The sequence below is a fragment of the Canis lupus genome, chromosome 31 (genome assembly GCF_048164855.1).
Source record: "Canis lupus baileyi chromosome 31, mCanLup2.hap1, whole genome shotgun sequence".
Taxonomy (NCBI): domain Eukaryota; kingdom Metazoa; phylum Chordata; class Mammalia; order Carnivora; family Canidae; genus Canis; species Canis lupus.
Window position 1 is genome coordinate 19274034 of NC_132868.1, and position 25108 is coordinate 19299141.

Genomic DNA, 25108 nt, shown 5'->3' on the forward strand with positions numbered 1-25108 from the left:
CAAACACGAGGCATTTTAATTATATGAAGCAAGCTAATAGGATTTGAAAAATAATGGAATTTTAAAATATCTTAAAACTAAAGTCTTACATTAATTGTTCTCAAGCTCATCTTCCTGCTTAATTTTCCCTTCTATGAGAACGTCATAGCAGCTGTTGGCATATGTTTTTATATTAGGAGTTCATGCCAGAGTGGACAGAGACTAAAAGCTGAACACAGAGTTAAGCAATAGGAGCCTTCTTTGTCTAACTCATGCTTCTATGAGGTGATTTGAGGAAGGGAAAACAGTGTTGGTGTCTAGCACAACACCTTATTTCTGAGGTTTGATTAAAATGTTGGTCCTGGGAAGTTAGGTCTTTCTTAGATTGTTTTGTTATCATGCCTGGATAAAAAGAAGGGAAAGTACCCATATACACATACACGTACAAAGAGATACTTCTATCTATGTAGCTGCTCATGGGTTAGTATACTAATACTGGAATACGGCTGACTAGCTCTGATAGCCCATGGAGATAGATCTATTGATCTATCTATGTGTGTGTTTAGGAATGCTTATCTCCTCTGGTATATACACACACACACACACACACACACACACACATATATATTCTGGGCTTTGTTATAATTTTGAATCATTTTCAAGGAATGCAGTTTTCATTGCCTGATTGACTTCTAGAATATACACTATGAGAATAAATGCCATTGCTCCAAAAAGCAAAGGTATCTGTATTTGTGACCTCATTCCTTTTGCATCATCCCTGTGAAAGAGGGAAAGCCAGAGATGATATCTTCAGTTGGTAGATGGTAACATAATCACAATGCAAAAAAATGACCTGTTCACTCATTCAAACAATTGACAGGCTTAAATTTAGGTTTTTTTTTCAGTTAAATTTACATATCTATTGCCTTCCTTAATCTTAAATATATATATACATATCTAACAAGAGAAGCAGTTTGTTGTGGCTGGTTTATAGCACGGTGCATTGAAGAAGAGATTAGAGAAATATCTACTCTTTCTTTCTTTTTTTTTTTTTTTAATTTATTTTGGAGACCATAATATCAGTCATTTTTCAGAGGCATTCTGCAAGGCTTTGAGACTGAGAAGAATATTCTTTTTTTTTTTTTTTTTTTTAAGATTTTATTTATTTCTTCATGAGAGACACACAGAGAAGCAGAGACATAGGCAGAGGGAGAAGCAGGCTCCATGCAGGGAGCCCGACCTGGGACTCGATCCCGGGTCTCCAGGATCACGCCCTAGGCTGAAGGTGGCACTAAACCGCTGAGCCACCCGGGCTGCCCAAGAGGAATATTCCTAAAATAGGTATTGTTCACTGTGTTTGTGTTGAAAGACTTTAGGCAGAGAGCCACAAGCGGTGCCCAGCACAGGCTGAACTTAAGGGTCAGAAGTTTGCATGTAGGCCCTTCCAGTATTCCAGGGAGAGGCATGTATAGACCAGGTCTGACTGGATAGACTGAGGTTTTGCTTCAAGAGAAGGACCTGTTGGGATGCTTGGATGGCTCAGTGGTTGAATGTCTGCCCCTTTGGCTCAAGGGCGTGATCCCGGGGTCCTGAGATCAAGTCCTGCATCCGACTCCCCACAGGTAGCCAGCTTCTCCCTCTGCCTATGTCTCTGCTTCTTTCTCTGTGTCTCTCATGAATAGATAAATAAAGTCTTTAAAAGAGAGAGAGAGAGACCTGTTTTTCCCTATTCTTTCTTTTAGGGCTTTTGTGAATGCAACTTTCCAGATGGGCTAAGTGGGGTGACCATCTGAGCTTGGGCACCAGCTGCTCCAGGTGGTCATATACTAGCCCTGAAATGTCAGCTGCTAGCTCTCACTACAGATTCTGTGCAAGATTGGGTCTGTGCTTAGTCCTTGCTCTTGGGAAATGGAGAGTTACTGATCCCACCTTGCTTATTTTCAGGCATCTAGAGATTGCCACCAGGGGTAATCCTCTGGACAGTCTAGCTTGTCTCTTCATAATTAGATACTAGAAAGGAAGATTTAATATAATGGAAATAGGTTTGGCTTTAACTAATATTTCAATCTTGTTTATAGTTCTAAATGTTCAAAATTAATAAGGACTTGGTTTCTTTAAGAAGCCAGTGAAGGCATTAATTTGAATGGATTAGCTCTATTTAAATGAGTTGAGAACTGTTGGGGGCAGGCATGAGAACTATGTGTATCCTATTTCTTTTTTTAAAATTGATTTTGACTTGGGATAATTATAGATTTACATTCAGTTGTAAGAAATAATATAGAGAGATTCCAAATACCTTTAAGGTGGTTTCCCCCAATGGGAATGTCTTGTAAAACTATAGTACAATTGTGTAACCAGGATATTGACCAATATAGTAAAAATACAGAACATTTCCATCACCATAAGGATTTCTCATTTTGCCCATCTATAGCCACACCTTCTTTTCTCCTACTTTCATTCCTTTCATAGGCTCTGGCAACCATTAATTATTCCTATTTCCATAATTTTGTCATTTTAAGAATGTTATATAAACGGAATTATGTAGTATGTAGGCTTTGGGGATTGGCTTTTTAAAAAATTCAGCATAATTCTCTGGTGATTCATCTAGGTTGTTGCATCTGTCAATAGTTTGCTGCTTTTTATTTCTGAGTTGTATTTCCTTCCTACTCTTTATACAGAACTGCATTACACAGTATTGTAAGTTTTGCTTCAATCATAAAACATAAGGCTCAAGACAAAGAATATCTATTACGTTTACTCTTGTTTTTGCTTATCGTGTTCTTTCTTCCTTCCTGATGTTCCAGAGTGTCCATTCTTTTATTGTTTCCTTTCTGTTTAGAAAACTTTAACTAGCCATTCTTTGGGGGTAGGTTTGCTGACAGTAAAGTCTTTTCCTCTTAGAATGTCTTGATTACCCTTCATTCTTCAAGGATCGACCATTGGATTTAGGATTCTATGTTGACAGTTACTTACTTCCAGCATTTGAAAAAAATACTGTGCCACTTGCTCTGGCCTCCATGGTTTCTGATGAGAAATCCAGTCATTTAAATGGTTTTTCCTAAAAAAAATAAAAATAAAAAATAAAATAAATAAATAAATAAATAAATAATTTTTCCTTATAGCTAAAGTGTCCTCTCTTTCATGCCACTTTGAAGATTTCTGATTTTTTTTTTTTGTCTTTAGTTTTTGGAAGTTTGAAAAATATGTTTGGTATGAATTCCTTTAGATTGATTTTATTTGGATAAATGTGTATATTTGTGTCTATATCCCAGATTTGGGATATTTTTGGCCATTATGTCTTCAAGTACTTTTTCAGTTTTACTCTCTCTCTTTTCTTCTTCTGAGACTTTGATGACACATTAGATCTTTTGTTCTAGTCCCAGAGGTTCCTGTCAGTTCATTTTATTTTTTTTTTCAGCCTATTTCCTCCTTCAGATTGGACATTTCTGTTGTTTTCACTCATTTTTCCACTGAACCATATATAATGCTCTTGAATCCTTTGAATTTTTAAAAAATTCATTTATTCAGTTTTTGAGTTCTAAAATTTCCATTTGGTTCTTCTTTGTATCTTCTGTTTTTTAAATGACATTTTCTATATTTTTATTGTTTTAAGATTGTAATCATAATTATTAAAGCAGTTTTACCATGACTGCTTTAAAAATCTTTGTCAGATCATCTGACATCTCTGTATTTTAGTGTTGGCATCCATTGATCATCACTTTTTAAATCAGTTTGAGATCTTTTTGGTTCTTTTATGATTTGTGATTTCCTTTTGAAACCTAGACATTGTGGGTGTTATATTGTGAGACTCCAGATCTTATTTAAATTTTTTGTTTTAGCTGTTTCCTTCTGATACTGTTCTGGCAAGGGAAGGGGTCCTACCTTCTTACTGTTAAGTGGAGGTAAAAGTACAGATTCTCTTCCACTGATACCTGATAGAGGGTGCTCATCTTCACTGCTGGACAGAGATGGGAGTTGTGCTTCCTACTAAGCCTTCTCTGATACTTCACTGGCTAGTTAGGGACAGGAATGCCTCATTACTGTTCCCTATGTGGCATCCATTGGTGCATGGTGAGAGTAGTATCACTGGCACTGGATTGGGCATTGGTGAAAGTTCTGATTCTCTTTTAAGTCTCTTTTGATACCACCCCACTGGGCCTTATTATGTGAATTCCACTAGCACTTTCCATGTGGGAGGAAGAGAGGTTTGTCACTGTCTTGTTGGGATTGCAACTCCTCTCCTTCTTAGTCTTCTTTGATACCATCCTGCTCAGTGGAGGGACAATTTGGGTACCTTGTTATGTGCTGTGGAGTATGGAAATCTACAAATTTATATTTATAAATATTTATCTCCCTCTCTTTCTTTGTTTATATAGAAGAACCGTATCACACAGTATTTTAATTTTTGCTTTAACCATAAAACATAAATGTGTGTGTGTAGATATATATATCTATCTACATATATAGTTAATTATATATAGTTAACTACTTAAAAAATCTTTGTACTAGACTATAAGATATGTCTGCTTTGTTAAATCTGTATCATTAATACCTAGCAGTGTCCCTGGTCTGTATTATCTACTATAGTAGATTTCTTTACAGTATCTACTTTATATAAATAGAGTTTATATAAATCAGCTTAGATGTATTTGTGTATATCCTTGTCTCTATGTTTGAGGTACTTATTTTTGTAGCACTGAGATCAACTATACATTGTTGTATTATCTGTGTCGATTCTTTTTTAAACAATTAATTTTTTTGTATTAATTAAACATTTGTATGATTTAAAAACCAAAAAGTACAGGGATGTCTGGGTGGCTCAGCAGTTGAGCATCTGCCTTTGGCCCAGGGTGTGATCCTAGGATTCTGGGATCGAGTTCCACATTGGGCTCCCTGTGAGGAGCCTGCTTCTCCCTCTGCCTATGTCTCTGCCTCTCTCTCTGTCTCTCATGAATAAATAATAAAAATTAAGTAAAGTAAAATAAAAATAATAAAACAGTACAAAAATGTATACAGTGAAAAGTTTGTCTCCACTCTGATGCCATCTGCCCAGTTCTCACCATTGTTAAGTTTTTATGTATGCTTCCAGATTTTCCTTACGTAAACACGAGCAAATACACACAGATTTAACCACCCACCCATTCATATTTTTTTTCCTTCTTTAACACAAATAATAGGAAACTGTATTTGTGATTTTTGTATTGTTTTCCCACTTAATATATCTTGCAGATCTTTTTATGTGGTTCATAGAGAATTCTTTTTTTTTTTTTTTTTTTTGCTTTGGTAGTTGCATAGTATTTTTTTTTTTTACACTATTGTACATAGTATTTTTTTCAGTTTCAGCTTGTTTTTTTCTAGTATATGGAAATGCAGCTGATTTTAGTATATTGAACTATCCTGTGCCTTTCCTAAACTCTTTTGTTGGCTCTAATAATTCTTTGTATATTCCACCAGATTTTCTACATAGATAATCATGTTGTCTGCAAATAAAAACAATTATTTCTTCATTTCCAATCTGGATGTCTTATTTCTTTCTGGCCTTATGGCACTGGCTTTAGTGTGGCCTCCAATATGATGCTGAATAGAAATTCTGATTGTTGACATCCTTGTCTTGTTTCAGTTTTAGTGGGAAAGCATCAGTCTTTGATTTACAAGTTTGATGCTAGCTATAGCTTTGTGAAGATGCCCATTATCAGGTTAAGGAATTGCTATTCTTAATTTCCTAAGATTCTTTCATTTACAGGAATGAATGCTATTGACTTTTGTCAAATTGTTTTTCTGTATCTATAGAGGTGATCATATAGTTTTTCTTTTTTCATTTGTTAATATGGTAGATTATATTGATTTTTTTTTGAATGTTAAATCCATCTGGCACTTGGGATAAAGTTATGTGGTTATGATGTATCCTCTTCTTTTATAAGGACATCTGTGTTCATGAGAAATGATGTTCTGTTGCTTTCTTATAATGTCTTTGTGTAGTTTTGGTCTTGGTGTAATCCTGGCCTCATAGAATTATTTGTGAAATATTCCCTGCCTTTCAACTTTATGGAAGAGTTTGTGTAGAATTGGTATTGTTTCTGCCTTAAATATTTAATAGAATTCACCATGGAAAGTATCAAGGCTTTGACTTTTCTTTGTAGGAAGGTTTTTAACTACCAGTATAAATTTTTAGGAGGTTATGTATTTTTTTTTAATTTTTATTTATTTATTCATGAGAGACACACGCAGAAAAAAGCAGAGGCACAGGCAGAGGGAGAAGCAGGCTCCATGCAGGGAGCCCGACACGGGACTCGATCCCGGAACCCCAGAATCACGCCCTGGGCCGAAGGCAGTGCCAAACCACTGAGCCACCCAGGGATCCCTATGTATTTCTTTTTGAATAGGGATCTTTATTTTCTATCTTTAAAGAAGTTTGGCCATTTCGTGTAAGTTGTCAGACATACTGGGAAAAAGTTGCTTGTGACATTTTAATTACCCTTTTTATGTCTAGAGAATCTATAGTGATGTCATCTTGTCATTATTTGGCTAATTTCTAAATTAATTCCATTGTGGTCAGAGAACATACTTTGTATGAGTTGAATTTTTTTAAATTTGAAACTTGTTTTATGGCCAACATACATCATCTATCTTAGTAAATGTTCTGTGTACTTGAGAAAAATGTATATTTTGATGCTGTTGGATGGAGTGTTCTAAAAATATCAATTTCCAGATTTATTTAAGGCTATCAATTCAATATGTATCACTTTCATTATTGTCTTTATATATAATCTTCAACTTTAGTATTCTTTCTTTGAAGTGTTTTTAGAGAAGGTTTAAAAAAGCATCTTGGGGCAGCCCTGGTGGTGCAGCGGTTTCGTGCTGCCTGCAGCCCAGGGCGTGATCCTGGAGACCCAGGATCGAGTCCCACGTCAGGCTCCCTGCATGGAGCCTGCTTCTCCCTCTGCCTGTGTCTCTGCCTCTTTCTGTGTCTCTCATGAATAAATAAGTAAAATCTTAAAAAAAATTTTTTTTAAATAAAAAATAAAAAAGCATCTTATTTTCTGATAGTTGATTACTTTCTGGTTTTATTGTATCATCAGATAATGTTGTGTGTACTAATTCTACCTTTTGAAGTTTATTTAGATTTTTTTTTTTTTTTGTGGCCCAGTATATGGTCAGTTTTGATTAGTGTTCAATGAACATTTGAAATATAGTGCTTTGTGTGTTTTCACAGAGAATAGTTTATTATCAATCAATTTTTTATACATCTTCTAAACCCTTACTCATTGTTTTCCACCTTATTTCTCATGGACTGTGAGAAATAAAGTGCCTTTTGGATTGTGCTCTTTTCCTTGTTTTCCCTTCCATCTTGTATTTTATGAATGTTAGCATTGTATAACTTAGTATGTACTGTATAGTAATTTAGCTTGTAGAAAGAAGTTTATCTTCATAATGATTTATTTATTCATGTAATTGCCCTTTTAGCCTGAATTTTACTTTATCTGATAGATCACATCCTGTGATTTTTTTCTTTGCACCGTATACTTTGGCCTATCCTTTTATTTTCAGTCTTTCTGGATCACTTTGTATTTGTATTTATTTGCTTTCTCCATAGAGCTGGGAGGTTGCTTTTTTGAGATTTCAGAGTTTTGCTTTTTTCAGATTTTATTCTGAAAATCTTAAGTGAGGTAAGCCAAATATATATATATATTTATATTTTTAAGGACACTTTTCACTACTTTTTTATTTGTGCATATATTTCTGATATTTGGGAATATGTATTTTATTCCAATGATTACCTTTAGGATTATAGCTAAAGGTATATAGTTCCCTTGATCTTCTGTTTCTTTGACCATTGTTCCTTACAGTGATGAAAACTAGCATATTTTTCTTTTTTTTTTTTTTTTAATATTTTTTTCTTTATTTACTTATGATAGTCACACAGAGAGAGAGAGAGAGAGAGAGAGAGAGGCAGAGACATAGGCAGAGGGAGAAGCAGGCTCCATGCACCGGGAGCCCGACGTGGGATTCGATCCCGGGTCTCCAGGATCGCGCCCTGGGCCAAAGGCAGGCGCCAAACCGCTGCGCCACCCAGGGATCCCAACTAGCATATTTTTCCTTCCTCCTTTCGCCTCAAGCCCTCCTTCATTACACATTTTAACCATTATCCCAGTATTTGCTTTTATACTGTTAAAACAAGCTTTTAATTCCAATTTTACTCATGAGCTTTAAAGGATATCTTTTAACTGCCATCTTACAGATGAAGCCAGTGGATCTTTTCTACCTCCTTCCTTCTTTACTTTCTCTTTCCAGTTTGCCTTAATATAAATCTTTTACTCATCATCAAAGGATATAATTTGTTTTACTTTAGCTGTTAAATGCAGTTCATGCTTAATCATCAGTGCTTTTGCTGAAGTCTCACCAGCCATTTCTTGGTTGCTGAAGCTGTTTCATGAAGAAAGGTTCAGGAAAACAATATTCTTTGAGTTGTTAAATCTTCAAATTGGTGGACTCTAGCTTTTATATTGAAAAACATTTTGGCTTTCCTTAAGGATCTTGAAGATACTGACTGCTCTGTGACATTCTGACATTGAATACCACTGTAGGGGAAATCCTAGGCTAGATAGATGTTTCCCCCCTCTCATAATTGATTGATCATTTCTTCTGGCTGTTTCTTTACTTGTTGGAATCCAGTAACTTGACTGCACTGAATCTCAATGTAACTAATCTAGGCCATTTTTCCCCCCAGCATAAGATGTGTTTTTTCAGTATCAGGATTTAAGTCTCAGTCTCTCTCTCTCTCTCTCTCTCTCTCTCTCTCTCTCTCTCTCTTTAATTTCAGGAAAGTTTTCTTGAATTGTGTCTTGAATTGTATCTATTGCACTATTGGAGTTTTCTTATTCAGGGATTCCAGCTATACATATATTGATGTTTTCTCTTTTTTTCCTCCCCCTTCCTCCCTTGTCCTCTTTCTTTCCTCCTCCTCATACCTCCTTTCCTTACCTCCCTTCACCTCACACACCACCAAATACTTCATTCACCACTTGGTTCTCTGCAGGCTGGGTGTCACTCATCACTGTACTTACTACTTAATCAGTAAGATAAAACACCCTCTTATTAAAGATAGCAATGATATCTGCATATCTGAATCCAAAAAACACTTTTCAGGTTTTATCCATCCCTATTTCTGTATTAAACAGTGATGATCATCTTTCCTTTTTGAAGTTCTGTATCCTGTAGACATCTGTGACTCTGTGCCCTTCTGGTTTTCTTACCTTTGTGATTGTTCTTGAGTTGAATTTTGTTTCTGTCCTTTGACCATATTATAACTATTAGTCTTAGGACTTAGTTCATTGTCCGTTGATTTCTAGCTCCATTATCATCCCTGGACAAGTTTATTCATGGACATTGTTTCCTCTCATGGCTTAGAAATCTATAATTTTTTTTTTTTTAAGTAGTCTCTAGCACCAGAATGGGGCTCGAACTCACAACCCTGAGATCAAAAGTCTTATGCTCTTGATGGAGCCAGCCAGGCGCCCCTAGAAATCTATAATTCTAATCCAGATGTTTCAGATTACTCAATTTCTTATTATTCAACATTTAAGTAAAGATATTCCTCAAATCTACCATAGTCCATACTGCACCTAGCTTCTTTCTTCTAACACTTCTGCGTATATTCCTTATCTCATTTTGTGGCATCTTCACTCAGCTGTCACTTAAGCTAGAAACTTAGGAGTTATCATAGACTCCTTCCTATGCCTTCCAACCCAAACCAATCAGTCACCAAACTCTAGTTTTACTTTATAAATATCTCTTAATTCTGCCTGCTGTTTTTTAGGTCTACTATCACTATCCTAGTTTAGTTCCCATTTTGACTGCTATGATAGCCTTCTACTTTCAGTCTTGGTTTTTCAGATCATCCCATCATAAAATCACCAGAGTGATCTGTCCTAAATGTATGAATCTGATGATTTCACTCTCCATAAATCTCTCTAGTAAGTGTATCCTTAATACTTAGTACTAGGCCAAGCAGTTCTTTAATTTTTGCATTTAATATTTTAAACATATTTAATAGTTTCTCATAATACTTGAAGGTTTAGGAGTCTACCTCTATATGTAGTTTCATTTATTTATTTATTTATTTATTTATTTATTTATTCATTCATTCATTCATTCATTCATTCATTCATTCAAGACACAGATTGAGAGGAGAGGCAGAGACACAGGCAGAGGGAGAAGCAGGCTCCATGCAGGGAGCCCGACGTGGGACCCGATCCCGGATCTGGGGATCACAACCTAAGCCAAAGGCAGGCGCCCAACCGCTGAGCCACCCAGGCGTCCCTATTTGTAGTTTCTGTTGATGTTTACTCATGGTGAATTATTTTGTGCAGTGCTTTAAAATTTTTTGTTTTGAGTACATCTTCAGAAGGGCTTTATCATTAGAACTTACTTTGCCTGTGTTAAGTACTGTCTCCAGAGAAATTTTGGATTTCCTTCTTTCAAATGCCCCAGGAGTGTTTTTTTTCAGAATCATCTTTTAAGATGTTAATTTCTTGGCTTGATTTTTCCTATCCTAAGGAGATGGTGGAAATTCAAGTCTCAAATCCACCTACAAGCAGCATATAGATTATAGATTCTTATAGAGTATACATTTACCCCCGCTGAGTCCAGGCTGAGAGTCTTTCTTGTCATCTTCCTATGCTTATAGACAGATTTCCCTCCCTCTTTTCCTTTCACTGAGGATGCAGCTTTTCAAGACTCCTGGTTTTAGGAGGATCTTTGCTTCAATCCCTTATGTTGCAAGGGCTTAAGGTCTTAGCTTCTTTCTGGCATTAAAACCCAAGCTTTTAATGTGACCAACAAATATGTAAGATAGTCTCAGTGACAGCTTAGGGCTTACTGCTTTGGTTTTCAGTTTCCTTTTCATTTTTAGACTCTTTGAGTATTGCCCTTATTTTCTTAGGAACTCAGCTGTGTATTGTAAGGAATGTTTATTAAATTTTTCCCCAACATTTCTGGGGAGATTTTTTGCCCTCCAGATTCTCTGGCCCACTATATTCTCATACAGGGTTGACACTTGCCATAGCTCTAACACTTTTCACAGGATTTAAACATGATCTAACACTTCTCAATTATTTTAGTTCCTGTTTTTGAAGAATCTAAGTAAGATTTTAAATCTTGTTGTAAGGAATATTGATGACTAAAGGAAGTAGATTGGATGGGTTAGGTATAACCCCATAATCCTTTCAGGTTTGTAGGTCCTTCTGATACCTCTCTCAGATAATGTTTCCTTGGTTTTATTTGTTTTGTCAAACAACTGTTAGCATGTAGTATTCTCTTCTTCATATAGTACCTTCTCCCCTGGTGGGATATTTTTTCTGCCTGGAACCTAGGCCTTCTAGGATTTTATTTTTTTTAAGGAAACCATTTCCCTGCAGCCAGCAGAAAAAGAGTACTACTGAAATCTAATGCTTGGTTACTTGACAATTTCCAGTAATAATAAGCTTCTGTTTAGCCCTCAAACTGTTTCTCATGAAAAAGGCCAAAATTATGGGTTGCCATTCACATGATACAAGTCTACAAGATAAATTTAAAGCAATCAAAATGTTATGAAACTGGGAAGTTAAATCAACCTCAAAATAGCTGGTTTGGAGGGTTGTGACAAAATATGGACAACCTTAATCACCTGAGCCACCAACAGGACCAACTGTATTCTATTATCAATTTGATGTATTTTCCTCATTTTTTTTCTTTTCCTTTGCAAATTTTCTTTAGAAGGTTGAAAAAATACGTATTTTTTACCCAAAGTATGTTATGTTGTTGTAAACTCTTTGTAAATTTGTAATATCTACATAATACTTTTCATATCTACACAATATTTTATTAAATTTAGTTAACAGTATTCCCATGTTATTTTTTTTTTTTTTTATTCCCATGTTATATATTTAATTCCAATTTCTTCCTTTCCTCCCTCTTCTGCTTCTGTTATAGAGCTGCAGCAAATATCTTAATGCATTAAACAGTTTTTTTTCTTCAATGTATTTAGGTAAATTTCCAGATAGAATTACTGGGTAATTCTGGGTAAAAGTGTTTTTACATTTTTGAGACTTTTGACACATTGCACCAAATTACTTAACCAAAAGTATGGTATAAAATTATATTCTCCCAATAATTTACCAGTGTCTTAAACAAACCACTTTGATTATGTCTAACCAAGGGTCTATGGGACAAAGGGGTAGTGCTGATGCTTTCTTTATGGTTTCTCTTCAGGACATGGTACCTGTCATAGTTGATTACTGCCTGCTGTTGCAACGAAAGTAAGTATACACTGCCTGTCAGATTAATTATTTTGAACCCAGATTGCCTCTTGCTTATATTGTAATTTACTGTTATGAAGTCTATGAATTTGGATATTTTTTAAGAAAGTTTAATTTACAGAAGTTTGATTAACAATTTTCAGCCCATTTACCTAGTAAAACTAACTTTTCTAAAATAAATGCTGTGGCTATATCATCTTGTGTTTGTATGGCCAGATAGTGGAGGTAAACATAGCTAACAAAAGAGCAATCCTACTAAAAGATCTTAAAAGTAAAAGTATATGATTCATATCCTGTATATATATCCTCTTTTATGAACTGTCACTAAAACACAGTATTACATGCCATACAAAAAAGGGCAAAATTCAGAGTGCTTCTGGTATTGGCTTTTAGAGCCTTTTGTTGAAAAGACAGCAGTATAAATAAACTTTTAATTTGGCCTTATTGGTTTAAATAGTAACTATATAAACCAATTTTCGCTAGTTCAGTTTTTTTACACTTAAAATAATAGCTCCCCTCATGCCAGGTAGGCCCTTTGCCTTAATTTATCTAATTTTTATAACATTGAGGTAAGTATTATTATCCTCTTCATTTTACATAGGAGGTTCTAGAGGCAGAAAGCCATTAAAGAGCTTGCCAAAGCTACCTCACACTTCTTTTGAGGACCCAAGATGGGATTCCTGTATAGGCTATTTGGCTCCTCCTGAGTTCTTGCACTTGACTACTAGCTTGTTTCTGAGTGGTAGACAACAACTGTGAGGATCCAGTGCAGATACTGCTAAAACCCTGTATAGTGCTGTGCTGACTCATGAATTTGTATTTAGGTAGCCTGAATCATAAAACATTGGATCATATTTTGAAAGTATCAGTGAATGTTATCAAGAGGGCAGTTATTTGCTATTTCAGACCATTAATTAAGTCATGAAGAGCTTTGGCTTCTATTTACTTAAGTTTATTCCAATGTTTTAGCTATACAGTATTATATGTAATTACCCAGTTAAAGTGTGTTGTGTTATGGTTGGATACTATTGAAAACATTGCTTTGTGTCACACATTTTCTTCTCTATGGGGCCTAAGGGAAAAATTTCCCTCAGGCGTACTACCAGAAATATTTTTGCATCTCTAGAACAGCTAGTTCACTTTTAGCTAATGGACAGTGAATTGTATAACTAATTACAGTTTTCTAGAAAACTAAGAGCCATGATAGGTTTTTAAAACTTGGTTTTCTCTTGATGCCACTTACATATTCCCATCTTTGTTATTTATCTTTTATTTTTTAAAGCTGCTCATTAGTTTATGGATCAGTTTTACATATTTTATTTAAGCCTCATAATTGTAGTGTAAGGTAATGTTTTCCTCATTTTAAGATGAGGAATTTGAGATGTAGAGATGTTCCTAATACTAAAAGTACTGGAGTCAACCCATATTTCAAGTTGACATAATTATAAGGTAGAATGAAGTACCTAATACTGAATTTTACCTCAAGTAAGAAGGCATATCTTTATAAAATGGATAGTTTCCACCTAGAATGGCATAAAGTAACTATCCAGTACCTGATGGTTGAATTAATGAAATAATTCTGCCTTGTAGTTGGCAGGGTGACTTATGGTCATTATCTTGAATATGTGAATACTACTCTCACAGTGATGTAAGGTTAAAATGGTCCTAGTAATTGTAAGATGCTAGATTATATAGGGGAAAATTAAAAAGTAGGTTTTTTTTTTCAGAAACATTTTGTGTTATTTCCAAAGTTTTCTGAAAGAGGAGCATTTCTTTTTTATATGACTTGAAAAGGAAATATTTCCAACTTTATGTAATCTATGGACTGGCTATAATGCAGTAATTACAGAATGCAGTAATTACTTCATTAAATCATAGTATATAACCTAGAACATGAGATCTGGTCTAGATTTTTACCAAATTAGGATCTATTTATTATTTCTTTGTTTTTACCAACTTCTTTCTTTCCATTAAATTTTCCTGACTCCTTACCATATTTTTTTTTCTGGGCTTGTCAGAAACAAATACAATATTTGTTTTTGGAGATCTCAGAAAGAAATATCAGCAGTTACAGTATATTCCTGACCTCCAAAGGGAAGGAAGATCTCATGGGTTCTTTTCCCAGCTCTTCCCTCTCTTTCCTTTGTCCAACTCATACATGACTAGATCCAGGGCATGGATATTTTCCCGAACCCATAGTATGATTTCCTTCTCTCTGGATTCCTCTATTTCCAAAGGCTGAAGACCAAGGCCCCTGGGTGGCTTAATCAGTAAAGCATCTGCTTTCGGCCCAAGTTATGATCTCAGGGTCTTGGGATCGAGCTCTGGGTTGGGCTCCCTGCTCAGTGGGGAGTCGACTGTCTTCTCCCTCTCCCTCTCCCTCTGCCCTTTTGCCCTGCTCGTGCTCTTTCTCTCTCTCTCTCCCTCTCTCTCAAATGAATGAAAACAACAACAACAAAAAACTTCAAAAGCTGAAGACCAGATTGTACTAGAACCTGCTTCTGCTTGGGAGTAGTCCAGCAGGGTGTGTTCTTACTCTCTTTCCCCTACTTTTTCTGCTCTCAAGGTTCCAGTAAGGGCAGAAGGGACAGAGCAGAATACCCAGCAATGTAAGAATTGTTATTGGATCAAATGTTACCTTTTGTGTTTTAGATTGTGTTTTATGCTTGCTTACTTGTCACCATCTTGGCTTTTCTTTTTATATATGGGATCAGAAAGATCCCATATATAGGGTCAAATAGGCCAGTTGATCAGTTCATGTCTAGGTCATCCTTAAGTCTCCTTCCATTCCAAACATGCAATGATTAAAGATAGATAAGATAGGAAAATTCTTTGTATACTTCAAATAGTTCAGTGTGCTCACTCTCAAATGCTATAGTTTCCATAATTTTTTCTTAGACTTCCATAGACAAGTTAAAAATTCCCTAGGACAAATTGAAATGGAGGATTGTAAGATATATGTAGCTTCAATCCTGTATCATATCTTTCTTCCTAAACTGGACCCTTTCTTTCTTTTTTTTTTTTTTAACTGGACCCTTTCTTTATTTCCCTTTCTTTGATATTAGGTTCCAAATTTTTCAAAATATCTGAGACATTAAGATTGCTTTAAAGAATGCTTAAATTGTGTATAACACAAATACAACTTTACAAAGCATAATCTAATACTCAGCTAAATTCGGGTAACTTCCACTTCTAGGGCTATCACTTAGACACTCAGTCCTGGCCCCCTCATGCTTTTTATATTAATATCTTCTGATAGAGTACATTGTTTTTATAGTCAACCCCTTTTCACATACTGTTTCTTTTCTCTTTTTGTTATTTGAGAGAGACAGAGAGCACAAGCAGGGAGGAGGGAGAAGCAGGCTCCCTGCTGAGCAGGGAGTCCCATGTGGGGCTTGATCTCAGGACCCCGAGATTATGACCTGAGCTGAAGGCAGACACTTCATTGACTGAGCCACCCAGGAGCCCCTCACATACTGTTCCTTATGTGAGTCCAATTATAAACACAATACATATTTTGAATTGATTTTAACTGAGTACCATGACGTACACTATGATCACTGTTACTGCAGTATCATAATTCATAGTATCACATACCCAGCAGTAATTAATTGAACTAGTGTACATATGTATTCCCAGTCATACTTAAGAATTCTTTTATTTATTTTTATTTTTAAAAAATATTTTATTTATTTATTCATGAGAGACAGAAAGAGAGAGGTAGAGACACAGGCAGAGGGAGAAGCAGGCTCCATGGGACTTGATCCTAGGACTCCAGGACCATGCCCTGGGCCAAAGGCAAGCACTCAACCACTGAGCCACCCAGGTGTCCCCAAGAATTCTTTTATAGTGTAAAATCTTTTACTGTGGCAGGAACCATATTTCTTGTTCTCCTAGGGCTGACCAACATGTTATAGATGTCTTTTTTGGTTAATATTTGGTTTTATAGTCTTTGTGAATTGTTTAAAATCAGAAGTGACAGGAAATTCTGTGTTTGAAGACTTGTACTTTTATTTTCATAATTTGATTTCTTTTATAATTTCCTTTCAATTTGGTAGTGTATATTTTCTCTTTAGTATTAGACAAAAGATACCTCTTAAGGCTTTTTGTAGGACATTTATTTGTTATTTTGTCTATACAGTGGTAGACATTATTTTGATTTTTTTTTAGTATATGTGCTGCCGAAGCGAGCACTATTTTGATTTTTATTTTGAAAATAGGTCCAGAGTTTACTTGAACTATAATCATGATTTTGAACAATGTTTAAAAATAGGCTGTTATTGTCTGTGATTTATATCCCAATAAAGCCATATAAGACCAAACAAAATAGGTGCTATGTCTAGATAATCTTGACCACTTTGAGCTTATATCACTGTAAGCAGATATCCAAAAAGAAGCCATCATTCAAATGACTTGAATTACATGTAAATCTGAACCAGAAATATTTCTGCTAAATCTAAAGTGAATCTGAAGTGGTCTTTTGATAGCCAAGGTGTTTGTTCATTCTTGTTCAGCATCAATGTTATTATTTGAGGAACAGAAAGATCTTAATCATCAAGCATAGTTGAAAACTGTATATTTTAGATATTGTTTTCTGATAATTGCATGTTAATATTTTAAACATCAAAGCTAGGGGGGAAAAGATGCCATGCCTTTTAAATTTTATAACAGCTGTATTGAAATATAATTCATATACCATAAAATTTACCTTATTTTATTTTATTTTATTTTATTTTATTTTATTTTTATTTATTTATTTATGATAGTCACAGAGAGAGAGAGAGGCAGAGACACAGGCAGAGGGAGAAGCAGGCTCCATGCACCGGGAGCCCGATGTGGGATTCGATCCTGGGTCTCCAGGATCGCGCCCTGGGCCAAAAGCAGGCGCCAAACCGCTGCGCCACCCAGGGATCCCTACCTTTTTTTAAAGTGTACAATTCAATAGTTTTTAGTATATTCATAGGGTTGTGCAGCCATCACCTCAATTAAGCCATGCCTTTTTAAAGGAAATCTTTATAAACTGTGATAAACTGTGATATAGGTATTTATATCAGAAAATTGAACATTTTGAACAGAATTTCTTATAGTTCATTTGAGCTTTGCCATTACTTTTATATATATAAGGAGAGCAGCCCAAATCAACTTTGAATATGTTAACTCCTACTTATATTTACAGGGGATTTATTTATTTGGCTCCAGTTATATATGTAGTAAAGACTGGGAAGTATTAAGGATTGATGCTCTTGCTCTGTTTCTGACAGTCTGGGTTTGTACTTACAATCAAGCTGAGGTCTTCATATTTTTTAAATTGCAAAATTTATAATGCACAAAGTAAATTTGGCTGTTGTCTCTATCAATTTGAAGTTATGAATGGTAGACCCCAAATAATGTATTTAATATGAGTATTAATGTAAAGTGAAGTTATGTAGAAAGAAGACCTCTTTGTCTCTCTGTTACTCAGGATAGATTTTATGTTATACTGGCTGCGGGGTGGCTAAGTTTGAAGTGATAAACAGCAGTTTTAAAGTTAGGAATTCCAGGAAACAAAGTCAGCACCCTGGAGTATAATTCCTAGATATAAAAAGAAACACAGGAGCTAAATACTTTTTTTTTTTTTTTGGTATGTACTTTTCTTTCTTCCTTCTTCTTTGATGTTCTAATAAATATTCTCCCAAAATGATGAAAACGTGTCTTTGAATTTTATTTTATTTTTAAAGTAGGGATACCAATAGGAGATGCTGAATTTTATTTTTCCTGCTTCTTTATTTTTAGGCTCTTTTCAGAAAGAAACATATAGTTTTGCCATTAATCTTACCAGCATTACATGCTGGTTTTTTTTTTTTTTTTTTTTTAAACAGGACTGCCTTGTCACCTTTTATGCTGTGTGTATGTGTGTGTGTGTGTGTGTATGTATGTATGTGTATATATATATATATATTTATTTATTTATTTATTGGAGTTCAATTTGGCAATATATAGCATAACACCCAGTGCTCATCCCATCAAGTGCCCCCCTCAGTGCCTGTCACCCAGTCACCCCCACCCCCCGCCCACCTCCCTTTCCACCACCCCTTTCCTTTTATGCTGTTTACTGAATTTTTCACTCTTTAATTTTCCTCCCTAGGGCTTTTGGTGTTGAACTAAAATATATGATCATCTTTCATAGCATATTGTTTTTAACAACACATTATAGAGTGGAAGGGCTAGCAAATAGGGCATTTTCTTTATATTCATTAGTTACTTTGTTACTCTTTATCTTTGTTGCAGCAACGTTTCATTAATCTTAGTTTCTTTTACTTGGTTACTAATTGATAATCACAAAAATGTGATGGACTATTGATTAAAATGAAACTAACATGGAAAATATGAAGCAGAGAGGAAAACTAAAAATTAGATATGTGGATTTGAGAAAAAGAATTAATGGATATAAATTTCCCTCCCAGGATATTTTAGATACTGTTTATTGAAACATGGTATGTGGTTTTGTTGCATTTGTAGCCAGTTCTCTTAGGATCTCTCCCCTTCCAGGACTTCAGATGAGGCAGAGACCCCATCCTGTTCCTTCCAGAATCTTCCTTGACCTCTTTGTGGAACTAGTCATGAAAGACCAAACCTGCAGATGAACCAGCTACCACTTTTTCTCAAGTGACATGATACACATAAAAAGAGATAACACATTTAGTAATAAATAAATAGTCCTAATGGTAAATAGAATTAGCACAGTTATTTTTTTTAAGAATTATTTATTTATTTGAGAGAGAGATTGTATACAGGGGAGTTGGGGGAGAGGCAGAGGGAGAGAAACTTCAAGCTGACTTCCTGCTGAGCCCGGAGTCCCAACCTTGAGGATGGGGGCTAGATCTCATGACCCAGGAGACCATGACCTGAGCCCAATTCAAGAGTTGGATACTCAGCTGACTGAGCCACCCAGGCACCCCAGCACAGTTTTTACATTAAACAAGGCAGTACAATGTATGAATGGGAACATGGAAAACATTTCATTTTGCCAGTCACTCAGAGAATTAAAAATAGCGATATTATTTAATTTATACTTTAAAAAAATACTTATTTGACAGAGAGAATGAGAGAGCACAAGCAGGGGAAGCTTCGAAGGAGAGGCAGAAGCAGGCTCCTCGCTGAGCAGGGAGCCTGATCCCAGGACCCTGAGATGACCTAAGCCAAAGTCAGACACTTAGAGCCACCCAGAAGCCCCTGATTTATGCCTATTAAATTATCTAGTAGAAAAAACAAACATAATTGTTTGATGAAACTGTATAATTCTGCATTGCTGATGGCATTGTAAATTGGTGCTATGATACTTTTTGAAGATGATTTGGTAAGATTTCAAATGCCACAGGATTATTCATATTTTTTGACTTAAGATAAATTTCTAAAATTTCTAAAAATTTCTAAGATAATTTCTAAATAAATTTCATATTTTTTGACTTAAGATAAATTTCTAAATTTCACCATGACTAAGGAATTTAGTCCCCCCACCAGGGAAAGACTCTATATGTAGATGTTCATTGTGCATCACTCATGACAGTAAAATACTTGGAAGAAAGTGATACACCCAACACTACAGGAATACTTAAGTAAATTCTGATGTTTCAGCATGTCGAAACATTGTGAGTTAAACAAAATGGTAAATTTAAAGAGTAGGTAGTATCTTAGAATGATGTTTCTTGCATGGCGTTACATGAAAGCAGAATTTGGAATTATAGCTATGATGAGTATAACTTTATGGACTATTTGCAGAAATGTGAAATAAAACATAATTATTGAGTGTAGTGGCATTTAGATTAATTTAAAAAATTATTTCTGCAGTAAAATAGATTCCAGATATATTTTTAAAAATAGTGAATATTTTCTTTCTTCATCAATAATCACCACCTAAACCCTTTGGGAAGCAAGAGGTAAGAACTAGATAAAGAAATATATTGACTCTAGATCAGCTGGGAGTATTTAGATCTCAAGAAAGAGGAGAGGAAAAAAAAAAAAGAAAAAGGAGAGGATAAATTAGGAATAGTCCTTTTTTTTTTTTTTTTTAAGTAATCTCGACACTAAATGTGGGGCTCAAACTCAATGACCCCAAGATCAGTAGTCGAATGCTATCTGAGCCAGCTAGGTGTCCCTAGGAATAGTCCCTTTTCTATTTTTTTCTACTTCATCATGTTCACTGTACTACCCACTACATTACCACCATTGTCTTTAAGAAGCAGTGTGCCATAATAGACCCAACATAGGATTTAGGTTAGAAGGCTGAGTTTATTTATTTATTTATTTTAAAGATTTTATTTATTTATTCATGAGAGAGAGAGAGGCAGAGACACAGGCAGAGGGAGAAACAGGCTCCATGCAGGAAGCCTGATGTGGGACTTGATCCCGGGTCTCCAGGATCACACCCTGGGCTGAAGGTGGCACTAAACCGCTGAGCCACCTGGGCTGCCCAGAAGGCTGAGTTTAAATTCTGATTCTGTCACTCGTTGGCTATGTGACTCTCTGCAAATAACTTATTCAACTTTTCTTAGTTGTAAAAGTATTGGGAGAATTCGTTAAGATACTATATATAAAATGCTTTTCTAATGTAAAGCTCTATTGTTACTGTTTTCCTTAAACAGTTGAAATAGGAAAAAGAGAAGTAGCAGCTGATTGAATTTAGTGGATGCTCAGAATATTCCTAAAAGTATGTTTTTTCTTTTTATTACAGGGATCTTTTATTTAGCCAGATGTATGATAAACTAAGTGAGAACTCAGTGGCCAAAGGAGTGTTTTTGGAGTGCCTTGAGCCATATATTTTAAGTGATAAATTGGTGGGGATGACCCCCCAGGTAATGAAAGACTTGATTGTTCATTTCCAAGATAAAAAGTTGATGGAAAATGTGGAAGCCCTCATTGTACATATGGATATCACCAGCCTCGATATTCAGCAGGTGAGTTTATAGAAAATTTATTAATATACAGAGTAAATATCATTCCTTTGTTGAGTATACTTACCTGACCAGTTGGGCCTCATTGTGCCTTCCATCAACTTCATTTATTCACTGAGCACTTTTGGTAAGGTGTCTCTTAAACTTATGCTTGTCAATATATTTCTTAGGACTGTTCTTTAATGAAAACTGGATTATGAACTTCTACTCGCCTCTTCTATTTCTTTGACATCCCCCACAGCACTTAGCATAAAGTTTACATATGGTAGTTGCTCAATAGATGCTTACTGACTGATCATTCTTTACTCGTACAGTTTTCATCCTCCAAGTAAATTTCAACTCTGTGTCCTTTCACATGAATAGTAGAATATTTTAACTTCTAAGAGTATAATGCCATTTTTCAAAAAGCTACTTTATATGCCTAGAGTTGATAACTTTTATGCATTGAGTTTTGTAATGGAGAACATAGTATAGGAAGCAAATTACAGGATCTTAGCATGATTAGCCAGCCCATTGTTTGTAAATATACCTCCCGTATATCTGAGGTCTCCACAATAAATTTTTCATCTTTAATTGCGGAGCAGTATGTACTTTGGGCTTAGACATTTGACTCTCAACTCTTGAGTTTCATTTTAGTCCTAGTAATGAGCATGCTACTCCTACAAAGGTGGAAAGGTACAAAGATACTAATAAGTAAGGCCTGTTGAGCTAAAATATTGGTGACTTAAAAGATCTTAGACCAAAAGTAGTTTTTTAAAATGTGCAAAATCACATAGAAGTGAAATGCTTGGAGAAATGGTTATTTTTTTCTTCCTGGAATCTCTTTATGAATGGCTGTGAGTTTGCAAAGTAAAGTCATAACCTCTTTTATATATGCCTTTCTGTTGTATGGATAATTTGGCATAGTCTTTTATAGTTCCAGTGATTTGAGAGCATGTTTATCAATCTAGTTTTATTTACCTATCACCAGTATAAGAGAAATTTCTCATCTCTTGTCTTCCCAGTATTTTTAGCTTTCCCCAACTGTGTAAATATGCTCTAGTCTTTTTTATGTTAAAATAATTTTAAAAACCTTCTTTTCAGTTTCTCTTCTCTTCATATGAAGCCTTCTTCCTTGTAGGTTACTGTCATACGTCACTCTTCTCAGTCACAGCTGGATGTCTTAAAAGCATTGTCTAGATTGTACTTGCATTTTTCCCACATCCTAATAACTCTTCAGCCTTATTTTCACTGAAGCCAGTAATGCCCTCCATGTCTACTGTATCAAGTCATATTTTTCACATTTACTGTCAGTAGCATTTGTTTGTTAATTCAAGGAAGTATTGATTGTCAGGCTCTGAGGATGCTTCAGTGACCCTAGTGCACAATGCTTATCTTCTCAGAGGCTTACGTTTAAGCCAAAAAATTTGACAGTAAACAGATAAACTAAAAGTATAAAAATATAGGGATCCCTGGGTGGCGCAGCGGTTTAGCGCCTGCCTTTGGCCCAGGGTGCGATCCTGGAGACCCGGGATCGAATCCCACGTCAGGCTCCTGGTGCATGGAGCCTGCTTCTCCCTCTGCCTATGTCTCCGCCTCTCTCTCTCTCTCTGTGTGTGTGACTATCATAAACAAATAAAAAATAAAAAAGTATAAAAATATAAATGTTACGTTAATAGTATGGTAGAAAGAGCATGTGAAGCTACCTTAGACTACTTAACTGTAGGAAATCTTGCTGAGGATGTGTAACAGTAAGCCTGAGATCCCAGTGACAAGAAGGAATCAGTAATGCAGAGATCTTGGCGAAGATTGTTCCAGGTAAAAGCAACAGCAAATGCAATATAATAATAATAATAATGCCTTGGATGTTAAAGTTACTGATAAAAGGCAAACAGGCTGGGGGCTTGGTTGAGAGAGAGGTGGTCTTTTTAGGGCAAGATACAGATTTTTCCATTTTATTCTGTGTGCTCTGGGAAATCATTTTAAGGAAGATGACTCTGGTTTACTTTAGGGATGACAGATTGAAAGTAGGAGCCAACTACAGAAGGACTAAGGAGATTAGTTAGGCACTGTGGCCCAGGAGATGGTCCTGACTGGAGATGGTCGCAGTGTGATGGAGAGAGAGGGCCTGACTTTGGATATTATTTTGGCAGTGGAATTGATTTGCTGATGAATTGGATGCAAAAATGTGGAAGTGTGGGAAAGAGAAAATTTAAGGATGACATTTAGTGTTTTGGCTTGAGATAAAGGGGGATGGAGATTCCTCTAAGAAGATTAGAAGCCTGGGTGGGTCTAAGTTTGAGAGACAAAATAGGAGTTCTGTTTTGCCATTTTATTTTGAGATAGCTACTAGACATTCAAGTGTGGATATCAAGTAAGTGGTTGGATATATTGGTCAGAGGGGACATTGCCATTGAAGGTTTAAGTGTGTTAGTCATCAGTATAGAGAGATGTATGATCATAGCACTGGCTGAGAGAGGGTAGTGAGAGAAGAGAAGAGGGCCCAGAATTGCCTTAGTCTATGACATCTCATCTCTGTTTTTCCTCTTAATTCTCTGGCTCCTGCTTAATCTCCTTTGCCACCCTCTGCTCTTCTACTTCAGCCCTCTTTCCTTGTCACTCTATAGTATAATATAGCTCTCATAGGAGAATATAGAGTAGTCTACACTGCAAGTCATTACTGTTCCTCTTCTCAATATTTTCTCAAATCAGTTTCTCTCCATCTTTAAACACTTCAGGCTTCTACGTTAAGACCTTCATCTGTACTGCTTCAGCCTGCATAGTCTCTAGATTCCATCTCTGCTTTAGGCTCGTATGTGTGAATTCTTTAGGCCCTCGCTTAAATATTGCTTACTCAGGGGTGATCTTCTGTATACTCTGTACACCAAGTAAGGTTCCTTTATGACATGGCACATCTGTAAATGAATTAAATGTGTAATTGAGTATCCTCCCTATTGTAGCTCACACTGTTTTGTGTCCTTCCCTTTTTTTGATTAGTGTCCAAGATGAACAGTAGTTCTGTAAGGGTAGAGACTAAGTCTGGGTTTGTCTGATTCTAGGAGTGGGCCTAAATATAGGTGTTCAGTAAGTAATTTGTAGAGCTATTGACCAAGGGTAAAATGAATATAGAAGGGGGGAGGAGAGAGAAAAAATAGATATTGGGATGTTTAAAAGTAGCTATTGTACAATTAAAAGTGTAATAGTCTTGTACTTTTGTATTGAACCTGCAACAGCTCTTACCCTGGCATTGTGTTTGAGTACTGTTGACCCTTGAACAACATGATTTTGAACCACACAAGTCTGTTTATGTGTGGACTTCTTTCAATTAATACAGCACAGTACTGTAAATGTATTTCCTCTTCCTTACAGTTTTCTTAATATTTTTTTCTCTGTCCTTCTTTGTAGTAAGAATGCAGATTATAATACATATAACGTATGAAATAGGTGTCATTAGCAAGACTGCCGGTCAACCGTAGGCTGTTAGTAGTTGTAGCTGAGTTTTGGGGGAGTCAAAAGTTATATATAGATTTTTGACTGTGCAGAGGTGGGGAGGGGTCAGCCCCCCTAACCTCCATATTGCTCAAAGGTCAACTGTACTTCAGTTTTTTTCAGAGAAGCACTAAGAAAAAAATAGGGAAAAATATTCAAGATCTTCTCCACTATTAAAGCTCTAAAGAAAATAATTGGTGAGATGGAATTGTATGGAATAAGCAACTCTTCCTTTTTACAGGTAGTTCTCATGTGTTGGGAAAATCGTCTGTATGATGCCATGATCTATGTCTACAACAGAGGCATGAATGAATTTATTAGTCCAATGGAGGTAAGATACATCCTAACTTGGACACATATTTAATATTGTCTATTAATGGCTTTTTCCTATTCTCCATTTGCTTTGAATTGTTTGTTTTCATCCAGTTGTTTAAT

General features: G+C 35.6%; 1 protein-coding gene and 1 long non-coding RNA gene across 7 annotated transcripts in view; one reads left to right on the forward strand and one right to left on the reverse strand.

Annotated features, from left to right (window-relative positions):
* VPS8 (VPS8 subunit of CORVET complex) overlaps positions 1 to 25108 on the forward strand; it is a 257257-nt gene that overhangs the window by 71976 nt on the left and 160173 nt on the right. For all 5 annotated transcript variants that reach the window (XM_072807706.1, XM_072807710.1, XM_072807707.1 and 2 more), the window contains 3 exons: positions 12229 to 12275; positions 20986 to 21208; positions 24915 to 25004. In XM_072807706.1, coding sequence (XP_072663807.1) covers positions 12229 to 12275; positions 20986 to 21208; positions 24915 to 25004 — 360 coding nt within the window. The remainder of the gene's footprint in view (positions 1 to 12228; positions 12276 to 20985; positions 21209 to 24914; positions 25005 to 25108) is intronic.
* Positions 1 to 25108, reverse strand: part of LOC140622120 (uncharacterized) — a 114165-nt gene that overhangs the window by 13543 nt on the left and 75514 nt on the right. The window contains exon 4 of one of the 2 annotated variants that reach the window (XR_012021821.1): positions 2953 to 3037. The exons of the other annotated variant lie outside the window; for it this stretch is intronic. This is a non-coding gene — a long non-coding RNA (uncharacterized lncRNA). The remainder of the gene's footprint in view (positions 1 to 2952; positions 3038 to 25108) is intronic. 2 annotated transcript variants of the gene reach the window in all.